General features: G+C 36.8%; 2 protein-coding genes across 4 annotated transcripts in view; both read left to right on the forward strand.

Annotated features, from left to right (window-relative positions):
- The window catches only part of LOC134845548 (RNA cytidine acetyltransferase-like), a 142,215-nt gene that overhangs the window by 43,755 nt on the left and 76,364 nt on the right, over window positions 1-22,096 (forward strand). The window lies entirely within an intron of this gene.
- LOC134845581 (AT-rich interactive domain-containing protein 1B-like) lies at window positions 6,072-20,892 on the forward strand. Of its 3 annotated transcripts, XM_063862537.1 has the most exons (9): window positions 6,072-6,347; window positions 6,588-8,882; window positions 15,848-16,128; window positions 16,296-16,973; window positions 17,054-17,267; window positions 17,422-18,053; window positions 18,275-18,469; window positions 18,747-18,837; window positions 18,952-20,892. In XM_063862537.1, exons 2-9 carry the CDS (start codon window positions 7,763-7,765, stop codon window positions 20,709-20,711), a joined length of 4,971 nt encoding a protein of 1,656 aa, XP_063718607.1. In that variant the 5' UTR covers window positions 6,072-6,347; window positions 6,588-7,762; the 3' UTR covers window positions 20,712-20,892. The 3 variants fall into 3 exon arrangements, with proteins under 3 accessions (XP_063718607.1, XP_063718606.1, XP_063718608.1); XM_063862536.1 differs by having other exon boundaries at window positions 6,072-8,882; XM_063862538.1 differs by having other exon boundaries at window positions 6,072-8,882; window positions 17,425-18,053.

Below are 22,096 nucleotides of genomic sequence, written 5' to 3' on the forward strand. Positions count from 1 at the left end.
TGGTATGGTTGTTTTCATAAATTACACCCAAATTTGCCAGCTGTCTCAAAGCTCGATTGAGGCGAGCAAGCAATTTGGTTCGAATAATGCGCTACTCGACGCAAAAAGTAACTTTTTATTTTAATTTGAATTTGAAAATAAAAAACCGTTAATTTTCAAATTTCAGATTTTTAGAACAATTTTTGTTTTGCAATGTAGTCGTCCCATGGTTTCAAATTCGGTGCATTGATGTACAAAAAAACTTCAATGTATTATTGTACAAAATTTCAGTGTGACTTTTTATGTAGTAGATAAGCAACAGCTATATATTGCACTAAGTCATTTTGTGTACATATCGAGACACGCAATGCCAATTTGTGAAAAAAATTCGAAATGCCATGTGAACTGTTATTTATCTGGTATGAAACACTTGTGAAAAAGAAAACGCATATTCAAACAATTGTTCTGATAATCAGTGCTTAAAAAGATATTGCAAAAAGATACTTCAAAAACTTTTTAAAGTGTTCTAAATATTGCCGCAGTTTTGAAAAATGCGACAAAAACTTACCGCACAAATGTTTTTTAGTGACTTAATTACTTAATTGAGCAGTTTTTGACTTATTTTTTTAATTAAACTTATCCTCAATTTTTTGAAAAATCATAATAAAAAACCAAAAATCAAAAAATAAAAAATGTTGAGTTTATAAAATAAAAATCATAACAAAGAATTGCAATCCTTGAAAGTAGCTTCATAGCATTTCATTATTGAGCTGAAAAATTTAAATTTTGTGAAACTTTCTAAATCTATTTTTTTTTCGGAAATTTTTGAAAAAAATCATAAGAAACGCCATATCTCGAAAACTAAAATGATTTAAGCAGTCATAATTTGAAGAAACAACTGCGTTTTCGTGGATACTTTGACGGCACCCCACAATTGAAATAAAAAAATCAAAATTTGTGGTATTTCGGAATTTTTTCGATAAAGACCGTTTGCTGGTCAAATTTCGTAAGCTAAAAAGTTTTGAGTATTTATAATTTTAGGCCTAACTCAAATTTTCTTTGAGAACCTCGGCCTTACCGCACCTTAGGGTTGCTTTGTTCGAATTCTGTGAAATACTGAAGCGAAAAAATTGTAAGTTTGCGTTTCGCTTATAGAAAAGCAATCGCGATCCAACAAAATTATGGTGAAATTTTATGATGACCTCAAAAATTTCCAACAAACAGCCCTGGTTGACTGAAAGAAGCTATCTTAGATTTTTCATAAGTATCTTAGAATTCTTACAACAATAGGCTCTAAGAAGGTTACTAGAAGAATTACTAAGAGGGTTACTTTTCTTACAAGAAAGTTGCAAGATAGGAACTTTTTCTATCAAAATTTTTCATTTTTTTTCAAACAAATGTTTTCATAACCAGTTCCAAAATTACCAGCTGTCGCCGAATACAAAAACAGAAGTTCATAGGCCAAAAATCTTGTTTTCCAAACGTCTGGTTTTCTTACGGAAAGTCGGATGATTTACAGAGTCAGTTTTTGCTGATTTCCAGAAATATCTGTCTATACCTGAACCCCACACACAACATGTCCAAAACCATATGACAAGACGTCTCAAAGTTGATTTTTTATTCTCTCCAAAAAATTATGAACCGCTAAGAAGTATAACTACTAGTTTATTTCGCATTTTTTTGTTCAGAAGTGCATGCATTATAACTATTATATTTAAGTTTTTACATGCCTAAGTTTGACAAAAACAAAAGTTTTTCAAAATTGATTTTTAAAAGTTATTGTTCCAAAAATTTGAAAAATAAGATAAAAGTTTGAAATCGGGCGTGTTTTAGGCTTTTTTCATTTAATCTTTTTGTTATCCACAAATAATCATCTGAATGGGTCGACAGATAGTTCTTATTAGAGCCCTTTCATTTTTTCAGTCGTAATTTGATTGACATTTAAGAAATTCCAAAAACAATCTGTGTTGAGAAAAACCGTTTCGAAATTTTTGATTTTTGGTCTAATTTTCAATTAAAAAATTTAGCCAGAATTACAATAGCTTATTTGATTTAAAATTAAGCTGTAAAGTTTATTTTACTTGATTTAAGTTATTTTTTGGGTTTTTAAACATATTTTGGGCTTAAAGGATTTTCAAAATCAAAATCAAATTTTCTAAACTTAAAAAATATTTTGCCAAAAAACAAGAAAAAAAAACATTTTTGAAAATTTTTCAAATTATTTTATGATTTTCTTTTTCTTTTTTCTTTTTCCATAAAAAATGTGTTCCAAATGGCCTATTTGATTATGATTGCCCCATTTGCCTGATTTCTATTTTTTCGCTCAGATTTTTCTCTATCACATCACGCAGAAAAACGGCACCAATTCGAAAATTTTTTAAGTTTATGGCCGGATACTTCTGTTTTACTCGCACAGTAATCGGCTATCCTTGTTTTCATATAGAATCAAGATCAGAGTTTTGCGGGTGATTTTGTTGAATTTTGAGAAAAATTTGCTATCTAAAACGTTGTAAATTAGCGGAAACTTCCTATAAATCTAAAAACAAGTTTTAGGATAGCGATATTTGTTTTAGGATGGTCATCCGTGTCTTCGTATGAAAAAAGACTAACGTGAACACTCGTAATATATTATATTTCAAATATCAATCAGTAAAAAGTTTAAAAGTTTCAAAGTATTGGCATTTTTCAGGGGGAATTTTCAAAATGTAAATATAAATTTCTTAAACAAGTGTGAACCACTCGTTCAGTTATGTATAGATAGGTACAACAACAGTTATGCATTAATTTTTGAAAGTTTGTGAAAAACATAATCCGAAAAACAACTTCAGAATGAGGAGTACAGATTGAGTCACGGTCGCGGCAGTCTGGAAATATGTAACTTTGGATTCGGGCCCAAAATTAGCTAATCGAATTATTTCGAATTTTAAGTATCGCTTTTGTGAGTCGCTTTTTAAGTTTGTTTAACATTATTTCGAGTCGGAACTTTGTTCTGCTTGTTCAGCAACCAACGATCCTTTGTAAATCTTTTTTCGATTAAACTATTTTTTGACAAAAAAAATTAAAATCACGAAATCCACTCGCATGTTATGTTTTATTATGCTTTCCATATGATACTTATAAAAAAATCAAGAGTTAAGAATTTAGAAGAGACCTTACCGTTTCCGCGACCCCTTCTCTAGGATTCAACATGAGACCACATAAAAATCTCAATTTTAGTAACATTGGTATGGCACATTTTTTGGTCAAGATCTTCGATTTGTTTTCAATCAGGAGTGGATATAGGATGAAGGTCAAAAAGGAGGGTTGGGTTGTTGACTAGATCCACAATTTCCGAGCTCTTGTGAAAGAGAAAAAAGTTGGGTCAAAATCTTTTGCAAAATCGGCTAGTTTTGGGCAGTTAGAAATTTGTTTTCCTGAAAAAACTACGTTTGTTGGATTTCAATTCCCTATCAAAATCGGTATTGACGCCCGTGGCAGTGTTATGAAAAGTTTTGAGCTGGTCTGCCAAAAAAATGGGTACAGCAAAAAGGTTGAGAATTATGGGCGTCTTATGCACTAAATGGCCCAAAATCAGTATTTCTACATCTTTAGTGAACTAAAATTAATAAGGTTGAACCGGACTGACTAATTGGACACTCAAATTCAAACAACGTGGTCAGGCATTTCAATCAGAACTTCCAGCAGATAAAATTGTGGCCGATATTACCAAAATTTTGGAATTTTTTCTGCTGAAACTAATTTCTGCATTTTTATGGTCTCAGCAAAATTTCCCATGTGAATTGAAAATACTGTTATTGTCAGAGTTTCTTAATTTGGTATCTTCGGCTGAATTTTTATCAGGGATTCGACGTCCTCGCAACCAAAGAGTTCCATTTTTGGTAATATTTCATTACATCCATTTTCGGCTCACCAGCTCTTAAAGTTTTGAAGAGGAGCGCTCGCCGATAAAAAAAAAGGCAATTTTTTTGGCAATATTTTTTGGCTCTTTTCCAGTCCCCCCTTTGACATTTTCTGAAACTCAATATATGAAAGTCTATTTAAAATGACTTTTTATGTTATAAACTGCGTTAAAACGTGTCAGCGTTAACAGGTGAACAAATTTGTACAGCATTTTTAACATGCAAAATGTCATGTGAACAATTTTTGAACAATTTTATTTTGTAATTTTTCGAGGGGGGCGGGAAACTGGAAAAGAGCCCAATTTTTTTAAAGTGACCGAAACGTCATTTTGGGTTTTTTCAAAAATTTGCTTGCGGTGCTGCAAATTTTGTCAAAATGAAGTCTTGAATCAGTTTGATCGACCTAGAAAAAAAGTTCAATAACATTTCCGACTATTTTTTGAAAATCAACCTCCCTCGAGAAAATCCTAGATCCGGCCTTGCAATTGAGGTTTTATCATACTTTGTGGGGCTTTTTCCTTCACCCCACCTTTAAATTTTGGTTCTTTTCCAGTCCCCCCTTGATTTTTTCTAGAATTCTCTATACAAAAGTCTATTCAAAATGACTATTCATGTTAAAAACTGCATAAGAACAAGTCAGCGTGAACAGGTGAGTAAATTTCTTCAACATGCAAATTGCCGTGTGAGTAAATTTCTTCAACATGTCTAACATGCAAATTGCCGTGTGAACAATTTTTGAACAGTTTGGTTTTTTAATTTTACGAGGGGGGTGAGAAATTGGAGAAGAGCCTAAATTTTTAATAGTTCTTTTCACATTGTCCGATTGTTACAAAAATTTGCGGCTCTTACACCCTTCCAACCCCCCCCCCCCCCCACCCACCTCACATAAGCATCATTTTTATGGTGTAACGAGGGGTTTTACAAGGTTAAACATGAAGACCAAATTTGTTTGTCATGGCCTAATTAGTGGTACTACTATGATAGTGGTCCCTTGAAATTAACCAGGTCCCTTGAGAATAAGACTCCTAGGGCTCTGAAAAATTTAACAATAATGATTTCGCCGTTCAGAAAGTTGACGCAGTATATTTTTAAACAAAATTTAAGTTTCTTTGTTTCGTAAAATCTCCCCCCTCGACATTTTAAGGTCAAAAATTCAAAATGGAATTTTAATGACAAATATGCCAATCCAATTATGGCTTTTAAACCGTAAATTAAGTTGAAGCGAGCATATTTCTTGATATAAACAATATAGTAATTAGAATTTTTAATCTGAAACGTTTCTGACTCAACGTACTTCGCCAGATTTTTGAAATGAATACTTTATAAACAAACTAGTTTTCAAAATTATAACATGCGTAATGCATGCGGGACCTGTCTATCATAGTTGCTCTTTCGAGGCACCACTCCAACATAGTTCGCAGGCCAATTTTCCTAATATTCGGATAAAGTTAACAGAATTTCAATAGTAAAATTTTGCAGGTGTGTGGGGGGGGGGGGGTGAAGGAAAAAGAGACTAATTTGCATGCGAACTTATTAGGCCATGACAAACATTTGTTCTTCTTTCTTAGCCTTGTAAGACCCCTCTTACACCATAAAATTGATGCTCGAGTGAGTGAGGTGGAGACCGGGGGAAGAGGGGAAAGAGCAAAACATTGTGTTACAAAAAAGTCGCAATACATTGATGTAAAAAGGTTGAGTATGAAACGAAAAATATGAGTTTGCCTACGTGAAAGATGACGAAATCGGAAAGTGAATGCGTATTTATTAAAAATGCTATATTTTCTTGGGTTGTGGGAGAGCCGGACGAGTCCTAAGAAAACCGAAGTTATACGCGCGTTAATGGTTAATGCCACTTTGGCCAAATTGAGTTTTCAAAACCCCAATAAATTCACGAAACAGATCGCACGTGAACTGTTTTTAGAACTGAAGTCTGAGCAATACTGAATAGAATTTTATAAGTCATTTCGGATGAGTGAAATTTTGCGAACACCTTGAAGCACGGTGGAATGCGAAATTTCTTGTTCGTTTACTACTATTCAGCAAATTTGCTGGGCTAAAATATTTTTTTTTCTATGCCATAGCGTTTCGTTGAGATAATGTGTTGAGAATGATGCGAAGCCTCTCATTTGCGGTAGTTTAGATTAAAACGCAGTCAAATTGACAGCAATCAGAAATCACAACACTGTAATTATTTGCGCGTCCATTTTCTATCTTTTTATAACTGACTGATAGAAATCTTTAAGGCGCAACTTATCTTCCCTAAATCGGTCTTCTTTTCATTTGCCAGGATGTTACTGTTTTCAAGCCTTCGTTGCCGTTTTTATTTTCTTCTATTTTCCCGTTTCTTCTGATTGCAAATTTATTCGTTTTTAGCTCTTCTTGAGAGCTCTTTTCTTTCTGAGTAATAAAATGTGCACAAATGCGAAAGGCGAAACAGCTCATATGAAATTTCGCTTCCTTTTCCTTCAGGTAAATTTAAAATTGCCCTGTTCTCTCTGTAGAATTCAAGCTAGAATTGCATTTTGTGCTTTCGAGCATAGTAGAGTGAAAGCGAGTTAGCGCAAATTATATTCAAATACTATGACAAACTGCTTAACAAATATATCTGTATAAAATGATGCGTTTTAAGATTAACAGAAAAGTAGTCACACAGTTTTAAAAGAATTAGAGAGCTAAAAGAAAAGCACTGCCTTTAGTTTTTGTTTTCAGGGATTATAAAAACAATCTCTGTCCTATCCAGCTGATCGAATTTAAAATTTCGATAAAAAAGTCAACAATTTGTCACAGCAGTAAAGTTTGTGACGAATTTTTCTCTTGGAGCAATTGTTCAACAATCTGACTGTGCCTTAAAATTGGCCTCACTTCGAATTATTGAAAGAAACTTACAACAAAAAGGATAAAATTATTCTTCACAAATTTTCGAAAAGGCCTTTTTTCAGAGCACGGGAATTGAGCTTAAAGTGCAGTGAGCAGAGCGGAGCGCTTGAATAATCGGCATACGGAACGACGGCACGTCGCATTGCTTGCACCGCGGATTAACATGTGGCTCTGCGCTGTTTATTGAAGTGAGTAGTGCTTGCGGTGGCAGTACTGTAGTTGGTATACAAAGAGAATTTAACCGACATTACGGCTCGTTGGAAGGATATGAAGTTAGATTTGTAGAGAGAGATAGATATTTAGCAAAGAACGCGTGTTATATTGTGCGCAGAAGGATAGAGCGAACAGAGGCTGAGCTAGAAAGAAAGAGAAACAGCATTGCGTTGCATTTATCAACAAACGGCTCCGCTCGCATTATTACAGCAATGTTGTTGGCTTGGCTCTCGATGGCTGTTCCTGTTGCGTTGTAAGTAAGTTCACTTGCTTTGCTGTTCTGTCCTATCTTTTATATCTAGTTTGCTCTTTACCAAAGCATATATAGCCACGTTTTACTGAAAAAGCATTATTTCATAGCCAAGCCACGCATTAATTTACAATACGCCGCACTAAGACTATATTCGCCGCGATTGCGTTTATTGTTGGTGCATTACGCTGCCTGAGTTTCTCTTATTTTGTTGTCGAGCGATAAAAGCTAACTCTGCTTATTCCAATATCTGTGTAATAATGAAATTTTGAAGACAATTTTACATTCATTACTTGAACCACGTGCGATTGTCATCGAGCTTCAAAGATTACAATAAAACATACGGCATACAGTTATTCATACTTGAACACATGATCGCCATTGCTAACTTGTAAGAACCATTACATAATTTTGCACTTGTCAAAAACGTAAAATTCTAAACAAAGGGATGGACTAGACAAGGCCAATAAAGCAATTTATTTGTTCAGTTTTAGATATTGTTATTATTAATGGTAAATGACTTAAATTACCTTTGGGAAGCTAAATGGATATAAGAAGTTACCAGGCACGAGCACAAGCAGCTGCCGGAAATTACCAGCCCACAATTTCCTCGTCCGAGGGCCTAGGAAGGCAACATAGTATTTCGAACAATTTGATGACCGCAAATATGGCTCCCCAGTTTTCAACGACAAATGTAATGCAGCCTTATCGACCGACTGCAGCCGTTGCGCCATCTCAAGCTCAGCCAGTCGAAATATCCAGGCCTAACTATTTTAAAGAAGGACCTGCAAGTAATATTGCTCAAGTTAAGCCCTATCAAGTTACAGAAAACCGCAACGCGTTTCAATCGTCCATGTCGTTTCCGTATGATTACAGGCCAAACGACCCACGAGGTACTCCGCCAAATCCTTCAAGTATTTACAGTACTCCTCCACCAACAGGTGCTATCTATCCTCCAAATTCTCAGAACAGGTCCAAAATCAATTCTACTGCCACTGGATTTTTCTCGTCGCCTGGAATGACAAATGGTTATGACCAGAGAAGTCAAATCTATAACGGCGATCACAAGCCACATAATTCTTCAGATCATATTAACGATAATTACCCAAGTAGAGATTCCATGACTCCGGAATCAGATCTATCTAGACTTGAGAAGGATACAGGACAAAAAGACAACACACCATCTCCTAAACAAAACGGAGTAGCGTTTCAGAGTGAAAATTTAAATAGCTCCGATGCATCGCAGCATACGTCTCCTTCCGACCCATTCAACCCTAAAAATCGTATCATGATACCACCACCGATGCCCAACGAGAAAGGTTATATTAAGCAAAACGACGCTATGTTACCAATTAACGCGCCAAAGACACCATCGCCATTAGTTAATAATGGCATGAGAGCTCCTGGTTATCCTCCGAACCCCCACCGAGCTTATGGTCCTAGTCCTATGAGAGCTTTACCACCTGGAAAACATGGAGATTACTCTTACGGTTTACCTACTTCTGGAATGTTCAGTCCTCAGATGCCTGCCAATGGACCGATGGGCAACGGAGTTCCTAGAAAACCAATGGGACCTCCCCCTTCACCCAATCAATCTTACCAACAAAATCGTGCTAATTCAAATATCCAGAGTTACGGAGGTTATCCTGTTAACGGAAGTTCAAGTAAGTACCAGGCTTTAATTAGTAAGTCAGGTCAAGTTAATGCTGTAAAATTAACGATACCCACCAGTCGAAACAAAACGTGACTAAGAATCATTTTGCTATTGAATTTCGATTGAAAGACAAATTGTTATGAAAATTTATTAAATCGAACGAGAAGATTTTTTGGCTCGTTTGCAACAGGTTTATAAACTGAAGAAAAATTTTAAATTTCAGTTTTGAAAAACCATTTAAACGTTATCATAATGAAATGAAATTTTGCATGGCGAACAAACTAACTATTGTGAACAGATTTATCGAACAAACTAAATATTGTGAAAAGATTTTTCCTACATACATGACCTCGTAAAAACATGCATTCAGACATAATATCACGTAACAAAGCCTTAAAAAATGAAAATTAAAAATCTATGTGGAAGAAAGCCCGTTTTTTCCAACCATTGAAAATATGGAGGAACTTTGTATTCGGACGTGTTTTAGATTGTTTCTTTTCAGTTTTCCACGCAAAATCAGGTACCATAATTATTGGAAAGAGTCGGATGATATATCGTTTTCGAGCCCTTTTGAGTCATAATTCGGGCGACATTGATACATTTCCTAAAATTTTCTCGGCGTCCAGGAAAACCAGTTTGAAATGTTTTGATTGATTTTTGTTCCAATTTCGAGCGAATAAAGTGAGCGAGCGGGCTGATTTCGTTTTTTGAACAACAGCAGTTATCACACACAATCATTGGAATGATAAATCATGTTAGAGCCTTAACAGGTGTGATAAGAGCGAAGTCGACTTTTTCAAAAAATTGTCACAATGTCGAGAAAAAATGGTTTAAAGTTTCAGTTCAATTTCGTTCGAGTAGAACGAGCAGGTTTTTATAGAAGGATAAGCCGCGAAACTTTAAGCTTCCGAAAGATTGTTTTTTCGCGCCATCTTAAGAACAAAAACGTTCAAAAATTCTGGAAAAAAAATGATAATAAAAAATATAATTAAGTTAGATTTGATTTTTTTTCATTTTTTTGCTTTGCTTCCTTTTTTCGGCTAAATTGTTGCTCAATTTGCTTGTTTTACTATGGTTGTCGGATATGTCTAAAAGTTCTAGGCTTTAATTCAAATCCTTTCCTAACAAAAAACGACCTTAATCCTTTCCTAACAAAAGACGACCCAATTTGAATAAAATATTACTTATTTGAAAAAAAAACTTTTTGTAGTTATTAGAATATGGTAGGAAAATTTTGTGCTACTTGCACAGCAATCGGCTATCCTTTTTATAATATGACTTTACTTCTGATTCAGGCAGTTGACTTTAATCGAAAATAGTTTTGATTTAATCCTGTAATTTATAGTAAAAAATTTCTGTGTCGAGAAAAACTGGCTCGTATTTGTTGTTGTTTAGTCTAATTTCGAGCGAGTAAAGCGGGCTAGTAACGTTTGTTTATCAATTAATCGGTTGTTTATAAAAAATTGATATTAGCAAAGAAGTTTCAGAATATAATTGCCAAAGAAATTTTTTATAACGCACTGGTCTTCTTACCGCATCATAAATTTTGTTTTAATGCTAATTTAAAACTAGCATTTGAATTGTTGAAAATAAGATCCTCAAATTGCACTCCACTAGAGACAAAGGTACCTATTTTTAATGTGGTAAAAGATCGAATGAAACATAGGCAAGAGGATAAATTTGAATTATTGGCAGAAAAAGAACAAGTTTTGTTTTTATTCATTATAATATCATTGACTGCTTACATTAGCAGTGTTTCTAGTGCAACCTGGAAACCTGATTTTTGCCTTCGATCAATTTTTCATTTGTTGCTTTGAAAAAAAGTAGCCAAAAAGTTTCGGCTGAATCTAATCCTTAAAAACAAGCAAATCTATTTCCTCACTAAATTGGCCAATACAACGAAATCCAATTCGTAGTAGAGTTTCAAACAGTATTCGAACAAAACAGTATTAAAGTAAAAAGAACACACTGAAATTCTTTTCTGACCAAGAAGCCTTGTTAATTTCTGAATCTTGTTTGTTTTTTCATGCAAAATCAGAAATCAAACTACCCTTTGGATATGGTTGGGTGAATTTGCTTTCAGTGATTTGTTTTGAGTTGAAGAACTTGCAAGGTTTGCCAGTGCGGCAAAAACGTTTGAAACAAATTTTAGTAGTGCATTCAATGAATTCTGAAACAGTATATTTTTATGGATAGCAACTAAAATTTTTGAAATAGTTTTTTTGTTCTTTACCCTCTCCCCCTTGCTATGTAAAACACTAAGTGATATATTTTGAATATGCAAAGGCATCAAAAAGAGTTAATTGTTTGCCACTATTCAATTTTGAACGATTTCAACTTACGGTGAAATAGCAGGAAATATATCGCTCGTTAACCTTACGAAAAATGATCTTAAGTAAATTATAGGTAAAATATAAGGAGCTGATTAAAAGTTCCTTCAAGTGGCTAGTTAAAAAGTTGAAATAGGTCTGGAGAAAAAAACACTTGGAGCACAAATATTTCATCACTTTCCTCAAAAGTCGGACCAATAACTATTTTGGCTCCAAAAACCAGTTTTTGAACATCTCGAAACGCTTTCCTGTGCAAAAATTAGAAATAAGCTAAAATCAATCAGCTTTTGATGTCCTGAGCTCAAATTCAGCTAAAAAAAAACTCAGTGTCCAAAAATAGTCCGCTCGATTTTTTTTATGCGGAATTTGTATTAACTACCTATTGATGCAGTTTTTGTATTCATAATTAGGCTAGCTTAATAAAAAAAGTTTCTGAAGGTTCTTGTTGAAATTCAAAAAGCGTTAAAAAGTACTCTGACTTTTTACTGAAGATGCAACCAAAAGTTCGAATGTTCGTTCGACGATAAACACTCGAAGGCTCTCGCGAACATTCGGTCCTATTTGAACTGCGTATTATTGAGTTGTTCAAACTGAGTATCCCAGACTCACTACTTAGGCGAGGAAGTTTTGCTGCATACGATGCTTCAGCACCCCGTCTAAATGTGTTTTAATTACTGCCGCAAAAGTTGTTGCAGAAATGGGCAACACTTACTGGAGATTGTGTAATTATACAAAATATTCTGCATGAAAGTTGGAAAATTTTCAATTAAATTTTGATTATAATTTTTTCCTCAAGAATACGGAAAAACCCAACGAAATGTCGAACGTTCTACGAATGTTCGGATGTTGCTGACGATTATTCGAAGACTTTTTTTGAACAAATGTGGCACCACTAAAACTGACTGCAGAAAAGAAATATTACAGAGGGTTAGGTTAAATGTAGTATAATATTAACACCTTTATGGTTGAGTTTTGGGTTCCATTTTTTTTTTTTAAAGTTGTCTCCTTCTCAAAAAATGCTGGTCTATAAACTTGGTTTTCAGGCTGAAGAAAAAAATATGTTTTAGATTTTCTTCCGAACTATTGTAGTCAAAACAATCTGTGCTACTGGCACAAAAATCGGCTCTCCTTGTTTTGCTACATTTTTAAGCGATTTTGAACACTTTTCAGGCCGATTGAGTACGCTAGAATTGCGTAGAGGTTTAGTCTGTTACTATGATAATCAACAAGACGGATAGGCATTAAATTAAAGCATTTTCTTATACCTTCGAACATATTTTGAAGTTTTGTTTGTCTATTCAATTTAAAATAACGGTCTGAATTTTCCAGACTTATTGGTTGGTTCTGCTCATAAATTGGCCGGACAGATTGTTTATTCGGAATAACCAAATAAATCGGGCATAATTTTACAAACGACGATTAGCCTAATCTCATGTATTTGGTAGTTCTGAAAATCAATCAATTTCATCGAGCGTTCATACGTGGTCATTTGGTTGCTGAGACATGGGTGTGTTGCAGTTGCAGAAAATCCGGAAAGTTGCCAAGTATTGATTTTACACAGAGGCGTCGAAAGTTGAAGATTTGAATTCCGGTGTCTGCAAAATTTTTCTCATCACGTTTTTCAAATTATTTTTTTAAAGTTTCTATTATATGCATGCTGGAACTTAGCATTCGTGTTTTGGTTTCAACTTGTGGTTTGCCCTGACGCAACTTTTGATATGACCAGCCCCCTTTGAAGGACTTACAGTGTAGATCTTTTGCGCCGAATCAGTTGCCTCAAAGAATTGGGCATTGAACGTTTTATCGTTTTGAAGGTTCTGCAGACGGGATTCCTTAAAGTATGCTTAAAAATCGAAAAAAACTGCTGTTTGGTTTTACGCATTGTACGTGCAATGCAATATACTGTTCTTACAAGCTCATATCAACCTGCTTGCCATTACTTCAAACAAATTTTCTCGATAAACTGACAAATTAAAGTAAGAATCATGACAAGTGTCACTTTTTTCCAAAAAATGTCTGAATTTTGAGGGCGCGAGAATAGCATGTAATTGCATGAATCAATAACTAGGAATTTGTGGTTAACTGGCACCCATTTCCGATTCACTGAATCCTCTAGTTGCTAACCACCATCAACAGGAACTGTTTGAGTTATCAACAGTTTTCCATTGAGTACAGCTCGTGGAAGAGAACCAGCACCCACTAATTATGATCTAAATCCGTTAAGGTGCTCAGAAATAACGAGAACAAAAATTGTCGATTTAATTTGTGTTGTGTCGATTTTCATTTAACGTCTTTACTTGTTCAAATTCAAGTTTTCTGACCCTTTTGTTGAGTTGCGTTTATCAAAAAGCTTTAGATAGTCTTACCTGATTTTTCCATTTAGCTATACGGGCAGCCCGGCCAGAATGTTTGCGCTAAATTGTTAGAAATTGGAGACCTCTTTTGATTGTCTTTTCTGGTTTTACAACTCAAAATACTCATTCGCCCTTAGTTGTGGGTGCTCATTTCTAAATAAGTAATGTTTTTGCGGTTGAAGGTTTTGCTTGCAGATTGTTTTTCGAAATGATTTTTTTTGTTGACGTGATTGTGGCTGCTAATCATCAATCCAATGGCTGCTAAATTGCGTCTGATATCCTGCTTGTCAGTTGCTCTAGAGTTGCAAAAAAGTTGGAACACAAAATTAATAAAAAAAAGAGCATATGACTTATTCCAGACAATTTTTGCGGGCAAGAGCTAATTCTCAGACAAAGTATGTCTCAAGTTCACCTAAAATTTAATTCCAACTTGCATTAAAAGTTGCTCGAAATTGGCAGATTGCTCTTTTTAATTCTTTGTCTGTTCCATTTTTTGTTACTTATTATGTTGTGTTGAATTTTTTTTGCTGAATGTTTTTCTTGAGCCTTGAACTGACGGTCTTGAAAATAAGATCACAATGGTTTTCGTACCTAAAGTAGTTTGATTCTAAGTGTTAGAGTTGAACTCGTTTGACCTATTTTCAATTGTTTTGAACTGCATTGATATCAAATATCGGAGGTTCTCCAATGTTCAAGTGCCCTCAAATGAAATAGAGTCTTGCTGGTTTGGGTTGTACCGTGGAAGCTAATCCGTTGACTGCTTCACCGCACAATCGACTGAAATAACTTCCTTTTGTGTGAGTATAGTTCCTGGTGAATATCGATCGTTGAACCTGAACCTTGAAGCGAGTCTGTTCCTATCTCCGCCCGCCCTGTTTGACGCGAGTAGGCGGCCATAATCTGATTGAAAGCAGACAAGCTTTTCCTGCCATTTCACTGTCTCATAAATTGTCCTTTCCCCGCTAATCTTTCTTCCCGATTCTCATTCTAATTTTAAACAAATCGGTCATGGCTTAATCGCTTCGCTTGTCAATGTGTCAGTTGATACCCTGTTGAAGTCTCGTCTGAGTTGAAATTAGTGACCTATTATTGTTGCTACTTCATAATGACAGTAATGCATTACAAAGCACTGCCAGTGTGTATGTAGTAGTACTTATTGGCGCGCTTGTTTGGTAGCTTAACGGTCATATGCGTCTAAATCGGAGTTATTTTTATCAATAGGTGACCTTGAAGAGAAAAGAAGTTACATATGGATTGATCGCGCATTGTGCTTTGAAAGTGTTCTCGCTTTGTGTTGATAATAATAGCAGTTGGTGAATTTGTTCAATGGGTCTATTGTGTCTAGTAATGTTACTTGCTGGTGGTTCAAAATGTCAGTTGAGAGTTCAGAGCAAAAATTGCCTTGAATGTGTAGTGGTAGTGCTCTTAAGCTCATTCATGCTCTGTTTGAAGTGTTATTTGGTAGTCTGACCAGTACCTGGATTAGAAGAGCGAGATAAGAATGTAATAAGTGGCTGCTGTTTGTTGGTGTTGGCGCTGATCTAAATCTGTCTGATTTTAACTGGAGTGAATTGAATGAAATGAAGTCAAATCAATTGAAGTCAACTCGAATTCAGTCAAATCAAAACAAATTAGTCCTTGAGAGTGTTGTAAAAATGACGCCAACAAATGCACTTGCGGTGTGGTACTAATAATAAAATTAGTAGCGCTGTAGTTGTTGTGTACAAGTGAACTTAATCTTGCAGAACGGCGGCAGTAACAGTCATTGACCTTGATTGAGTCAAATTAAACGGACCTATTTTTAAGTCCAAAGAGTACACAATACGTCTCTTTGATGCTTTTATTTGCTTTGAATGCGTGATTGATTTTGAAATAGTCGTTCCTGCGTAGTAGAGACGCGATAAAAATTTGATTGAAAAATAAAAATGGAAAAGCAATTTTTTGGGGGTAATTGCAACTTAAAACGGCGTCAATCTTTTGTTGAGGGGCGTGTTCAAATTTACTGCTGCACTCGCTAATTTCCAATTCCACTTTTGTAACCTTGTCTCAAATATATTTTTTGTTCCAATTTGTGAAAACTGAAGCACTTACCGCATTTTCAACGGTACATGTGACGCTATTTCGCCTTATTTGCATTCAAATCCCTCAAGGAGCAAGATTTTTTTCATCAATGGTTGACTTCGCGACTTGGAATTTCTATTAAATAGTGTAATATAATTTTTTCCTGCTACCTCAGATGACAGTTACAATGTAGTTCGACATAATGATTCAACCTGAGTTTTCTGTTACAGGCCAGAACCCTCAAGGAGCTATGACTGTTGTTGGTGGGCCGGGAGCCCATCTGAATTCCAGCAATGCTACCCCGTCACCCACGTTGAACCAGCTGCTGACTAACACCCACCCAAGTCAATATAAACAACAGTCGGGAGGAGAGAGAATGACTGCAAACGACCAACAGAATATCCCGGGCGGTGGTCATCCAGGGGTAGGCCTGAACATTGCACAACAACAACAATCCTCAACTGCCAACAGTATCAGCAGCGAAAACAGCAACGACAGCGAACATCAACAAGTGTGTTTGGGTTAAAGTGAAACTAGTCTTAATTTATTTTTATGGAAGATTTAGTTATTGTGATGATAAGTATAAAACATGCTTATGACTTTGTCATTTTACCTGAATGAAATGCAACTATTCACAGTTCTTCAAAAATTTAGACGTTATTTGAAAAAGTTTTTCAGCTGAACGAGTTTGGACAAGGTCAGATGCCGGGAGACATGGGGGGATTCATGCCATCTCCATCGCCCAGTGCCACTAGTGTATCGTCACTGCAGGAAGAGGAGTCCATCTCAAGCACACATGCAATGAAGACCCAACAGATGAGCCCCCAGGTGATCAACCATCCGAATGGTGGCAATAGTCAATCTATGATGCACTCAAACCTCCCCCCACCTCCTGCGAACTCTATGCACGGACCCCCTCCTCCACATCACATGTATCCACCACACCCACATCACCACCCTGCAATGATATCCCAAATGCAAGGTCAGCATGGCCAGATGATGCATCAGACGATGGGAACAGGTGGCGGCCAGTATAACGGAACCGGGCCGCCTACGATGATGCAACAAACTACAGGCATGCGAGCTCCCGCACCTCAAATGCAACAAAACCAGGGAACTCATAGCACCACAAACAACAGTTCAGGGTCGAGTGGTAAAGATGATGAGCGTATAGATCATTTTCTGTACTCGCTACCGTTTGGACAAGAGCCAGGCAGAAAAGAGTTTTGCGACCGTCTAATCAAAATTCTGGAAACGAGAGGATTAATTCAAAGCAAAGTACCCTGCGTGGCAAAACTGCCAGTAGATCTGTTTCGTCTCTACAATCTCGTCAAAGAAAAGAGCGGATTCGCCACTGTAAGTTGGGTTAATTGAAGTGATCAGATGGTTTATTTTGATGCTCACACACTTTTTTTGCATTTCTTTTATCACTTCAGGTTTGCACACAAAAATTGTGGAAAGACATAGCAAACACTATGGACCTGAATAACTCACCGATGGCATCGTACAATATGAAGAAGCATTACACGAAGTTTTTGTTGCCATACGAGTGTCAGTATGACCTGAATGGCGCTGACCCAGCTGCCGTTCAAGCAGAGTGCGACGCACCGCCGCCGCGCAAAAGACCACCAAAGCAGAAGCCTCCGAAAGGTGATTTAGTTTTCTTCAGTGTTCGTCCTCACTTATTTTTTTTCAGTTATCAAGAGATTGAATGAGGTTACACAGCTCTGTATTATTTTTGCAATCAATATTGGCATCTTTTAATTTTGCCCAACTTGTTTGAATTCTGAAAAATTTAATTTAGAAGAAGGTGGACGTGGTAAGAAGAGCAAAAGTTCTCAAAACAATTCAAACATCTCGAATCCACCGGCACAAAATCCTGGGCCTGATGATATGAACGGACACACAATAAATGTGTGTGACCCATTCTCGGACGAGTTTGCGAACAATCAGAGGCCGGGTAGCAGGACTGGTGGGGTCCCGAATGCTGTGCAACTATCACCGCCCTCTGTACCACCTGGGTACTTTCCGAAGCCTCAGTTCCGCCAACCATATGAGGCTCAAATTGGTGGTGGGCCAAGTTATGTTAAAAGTTATCCTGCACCTGATAATGCCCCTCCCATTGGCACAGTGTCTCCAGGTGGATACCCTGGAGCACCCAGTTTCAGACCAAGTTACATTCCACCTCCCGGTCCCATGGCCGTACCACCAGTGTCAGGGGCTCCGGCCTACAACCCACCGATTCCTCCGACGCTCCAAGCGCCTCCTCCGATGATGTCACCTCCCCAAGCGGCCTCTCCATATCAACCGGGAGTAAATCGAGTGCAGCCGCCAGAAACAGCAGCGGATTCCGAAAACGGGTTCCCGCCTCCAGTCAGCGCCACTGTTCCAGCACCGTCTACATTGCAACCCAGGAGGAATTCAGCGTTTAATATGGTAAGAATTGCTTAATCGTCATCTCCATCACAATTATTTTATGTATTTTCTGCGTGATGTAATCTTAAGTTCGGTAGATGATTTGAGAGAAAGTCTGTTTTTGGGTTTAATTGTTTTGCTGACGAATAAAACAGTATCTTAACTGAAAAGCCTCAAATTAGAAGAAGAATCTCAAGTTTACGAGCCAACTTTTATCGCCGAGAAACCATTTTGCGCTTTAGGCGTCTGAAACTGTGCCATATCCGTACCCTTCGTCCAGTGGACACAAAGAACCCATGCCTCCGACTCCCATACCGCCCATCACTTCATCCAGTGGAGCCAGTGTTAACAATTTGAAGGAGACTGTGGAAGAGCAACCTTCAACGAGCCCTCATACTAGCATGAAAGTTTCCACAACTGCAACGGAAGTTGAAGATGTAAGTTGATTTGGTTTCCCTTTATTATTATGGTTTAACTCTTCAAAATCTGGTTGCCTTAGTATTTAGTTTTGTTAAGAATAGTTGCATCAGATTTTCTCCAATAAGCAAGTTCAATTTTCCAACCAAATTTTGCATCTCGGTATCATATGCAACATTTCAAGCAAAAAAAAAATTCAAAAGAGATCTGTTTCAAAACGTTTGAAATGGTTTCAAAAGCATGCGAAGTTGAATTAGAAATTATTTCAGTGATCAAATTTGACGTGTGAAATTTTAGACGAAACCCGTTGAAGAAATTGAAAAATCAAGCAAGAAGTCAACGTACGAGACTGAATACTTTATGGAGGAGAAAACTTCATATTGGAGAGGTTTGTTGCTTTACTTTGAATTGATGTTACTTTTTTCTGCGCCTTATTAATTGATTTCTACAATTTCTTCTATGAAATTTTGCGTATTTGAATTTTAGATATTTGTGTGTTTAGATTCCATTGATCAGAACGACTTCGAATCTTCTTGCACTGAGGCAACAGAAGTTGTTTGCAAACCCAACACCCGAGTTCCGGCTATTTATGTCAACCATGGAGACGCGAACAAAATTCTGATGAGTTTGAAGTCAGGCCTGAAGGTAGAAACCAATTGGGCTCTTGAAACTCTTACGGTTATTTTATTCGACGATGTTACGATGCACCACCTAAACATTGACTCTTTACCGGGGATTATTGACGTTCTATTGGGAAATCTGCAAATAAACCTCGACAAACTTTCAACCAGACATTTGAGTGAAATCAAAGAAAGCAACTGCTCCACGTTACCAAAAAATGAAAACTTCGAGAGTACGCCAAAGAAATCCAACATAGAAATGAGCAATGAAGCATCTAATCAAAAGCCCAAAAATGGAATCACTACTCCCGATATAAAGATTAATGAACGCAAGCGAAAGTACGATAACTTAATCGAAGTTGCAGATGACGATATTCAGTTGGATTCCTGTGAAGCAAAGAAACACATTGATGCTGTTACAGAATCTTCAAGGATATCTAACCTTGAAATGCTATCTCGTTTGAAAGCTATGAGCTTAACGAAAAGTGACCGAGATGTGTCGTCCTACAACTGTCTACACGGAGAAATTTTAGACTCGTTACGGCAACAGAGAATACATGTGAATGGAATCAAAGGAACTAGTGCAAAATCAAATCAACGGAGAGAACTGAAATCTGCACACATTGAAGATTCTTTAAGTGAAAGTTGCGAAACATTCCGATGCGAGCAGCTCATACAAGCTGACATTGAAGAAATTGAACATGAAGCGCAAACAGTTCTCAGTATAACGAATATCTTCAGAAGCTTTTCGTGTCAGCCCTCGAACGAAAATAGATTGGCTGGACATTCCGATCTTCTTAATTTGTGCAGCCGCATGATCCAGTTTGCTCACTGGCATCCACCGAAACAGACTTCGCGTCAAAAGAGGGAAGTGAATTGGAAGATGCTTCCAGATGACTGGGAGTCAGTCTACCTGAACGGAATCCGCGAAAACTGCATTGTACTTCTATCCAACATTGCGTCCAAAATTAACCTGGACAATTTTGACGAAAAGTGTGTATTTAGTCTAATGGATGCACTCACTCACTGGCTCGTGTGCAAATCTTGCGTAAGCTCGGACCCAGTTCCTGGTGCTATACACTCTACAATCACTATGAAGCGCTTGGCCCTAGAAACGCTTTGCAAAATGTGTTTAGCATACAACAATACTGATTACCTTTTAGCCACACCTCCCGCAAGTAGAATATCAGAACTAGTAGCTGTACTGTTAGACATGGTTAGCGATAGTAGCCAACCCGCAATTAGAGAACTCGCTTTAGTCTTACTAACATACCTGTCCAAGTCGGACATAGGTGTCTGCCATCTATGCAACGCATCCCACTTTGTTAACAAAGTGTTAGAGTACCTCAAAGAGTCGGTCAATTTGATAGCCAAGTCCGGTTTCAACACGAGGACTAGCAATCCAACATTCACATCATCATCACCCTCGCTCAGCGGCCAACTATTCGACCCTTCCGCCAACTTGTTCATGGCACGCAGTTGTTCCAGTCTACTGCTGCGCATTTCGCAATTGAATCCCAAAATCCTGCTCCCATATCGCAAACAACTTCTCTTCCTCTCAACATCGGAAGTGTTCGCCGCAGTTGACACGAGAGAAGTATACGCAAACATGGCCGACATCCTGTTCGAACTCAACTCTTAATGTCTTTCATTATTCGTGTATTATTCTACATACTAGTTGATGCAAAACAAAACTAGCATAAATCTTTATTTCGTTTTTCTTCAATTCAATTTACAGCCTATTCATTTCTCAGCTTAAATCTTTCATATTTTTGCAGCCTAAATTTAAATTGAATATATTTATTCAATAAATGTTTTAAGAACTTCTTCCTCGGCAAATGAAGTCACGAGATATCATATAATAACAAGGATAGCCGGTTAGTGTGCAAATAGAACATTCTGACCACAGTTATAACAAAATAGGAAATATGTTGATGAGAGGATCTGAACGAGAGATTAGAAATATAGTTAAGTTCCATCAATCAAGTTCCATAGTTGAGTAAATGAGACATTCGACAACAGTTCGAAAAATGAAAAGAAGTCATAAGCATTTTTTCTGCAGAAACTTGATAAACTTATTGACAATTGACCCATTCTGACAATCATTCGTACCACCTCACTTTTATGGAGGGGTATAAAGAAAACATACACTACAGAAGACAAAACTCCTGCAGTGGTTTGAACAACAACTTTCATTGGCTCTAAGTTAAATTTTTATCTATTCTTAACTATTATCAAGGCTTCGTTATCTTTGCTGACAGTATTTACTCACAGTGTAATACTACGAAGTAACATTTTTTCCAACTTTATTCACATCGGCAATGTTAAAATTACTGTAGCTGCTTTATTGCCGGCTCGTGCTAGGAACGTTTTTGCGACTGGTGCAGCTGTGATGTCAGGCTCATAGTCTTCAGTTCGGAGGTGTAATTCCGCCACATTGAATTAGGTTATTAGTAGCACTTTTGATGCAAAGCATTTAGAAATGATTAGCAACTGTAGCGGCGTTGTCATCGATAGTTGGTGGTAGTGAACTTTCAATCCATCGGGGCCCAGATGTGAGGACGCGAGATTCTTTATCTCTGTCTATCTCGTTATATTTTTTATTTTTCAAGTTTTTGCTTTTCTCTGATTTCACTTTGTTTTTAGCTTTCTCGCGCTTGTTTGCGAAACGCAGCTTTGTCTCTGGATCTTCAGTTTTACGACTTTTGTCATCGGAACTCTAGTCGTTTTCACGCAGAATCTGGTACCACAAAAACCATTGCAATAGTTTTAATGATATAGCATTTTAGAAAAAATCATACCAAATTTTTGTCGACACAATAAAATGTTTTGAAATTTTAAAATTGTTTTCCAAATCAGTCAGGACTGCAAGGGATCAGTCGTGACTGATTCGACAGACATTAAGAAATTTTAAAACAATTTTGGTGACGAAAAAAAATTCGGAATGATTTTTTCTAAAAAATTTTAAGCGAGCAAGGGTTAGGTTACAATAGGCTAATGTTAATCTAATTCTTATATTTCAAAATA

The sequence above is a fragment of the Symsagittifera roscoffensis genome, chromosome 5, assembly GCF_963678635.1.
Source record: "Symsagittifera roscoffensis chromosome 5, txSymRosc1.1, whole genome shotgun sequence".
In the NCBI taxonomy this organism is placed as follows: Eukaryota; Metazoa; Xenacoelomorpha; order Acoela; family Convolutidae; genus Symsagittifera; species Symsagittifera roscoffensis.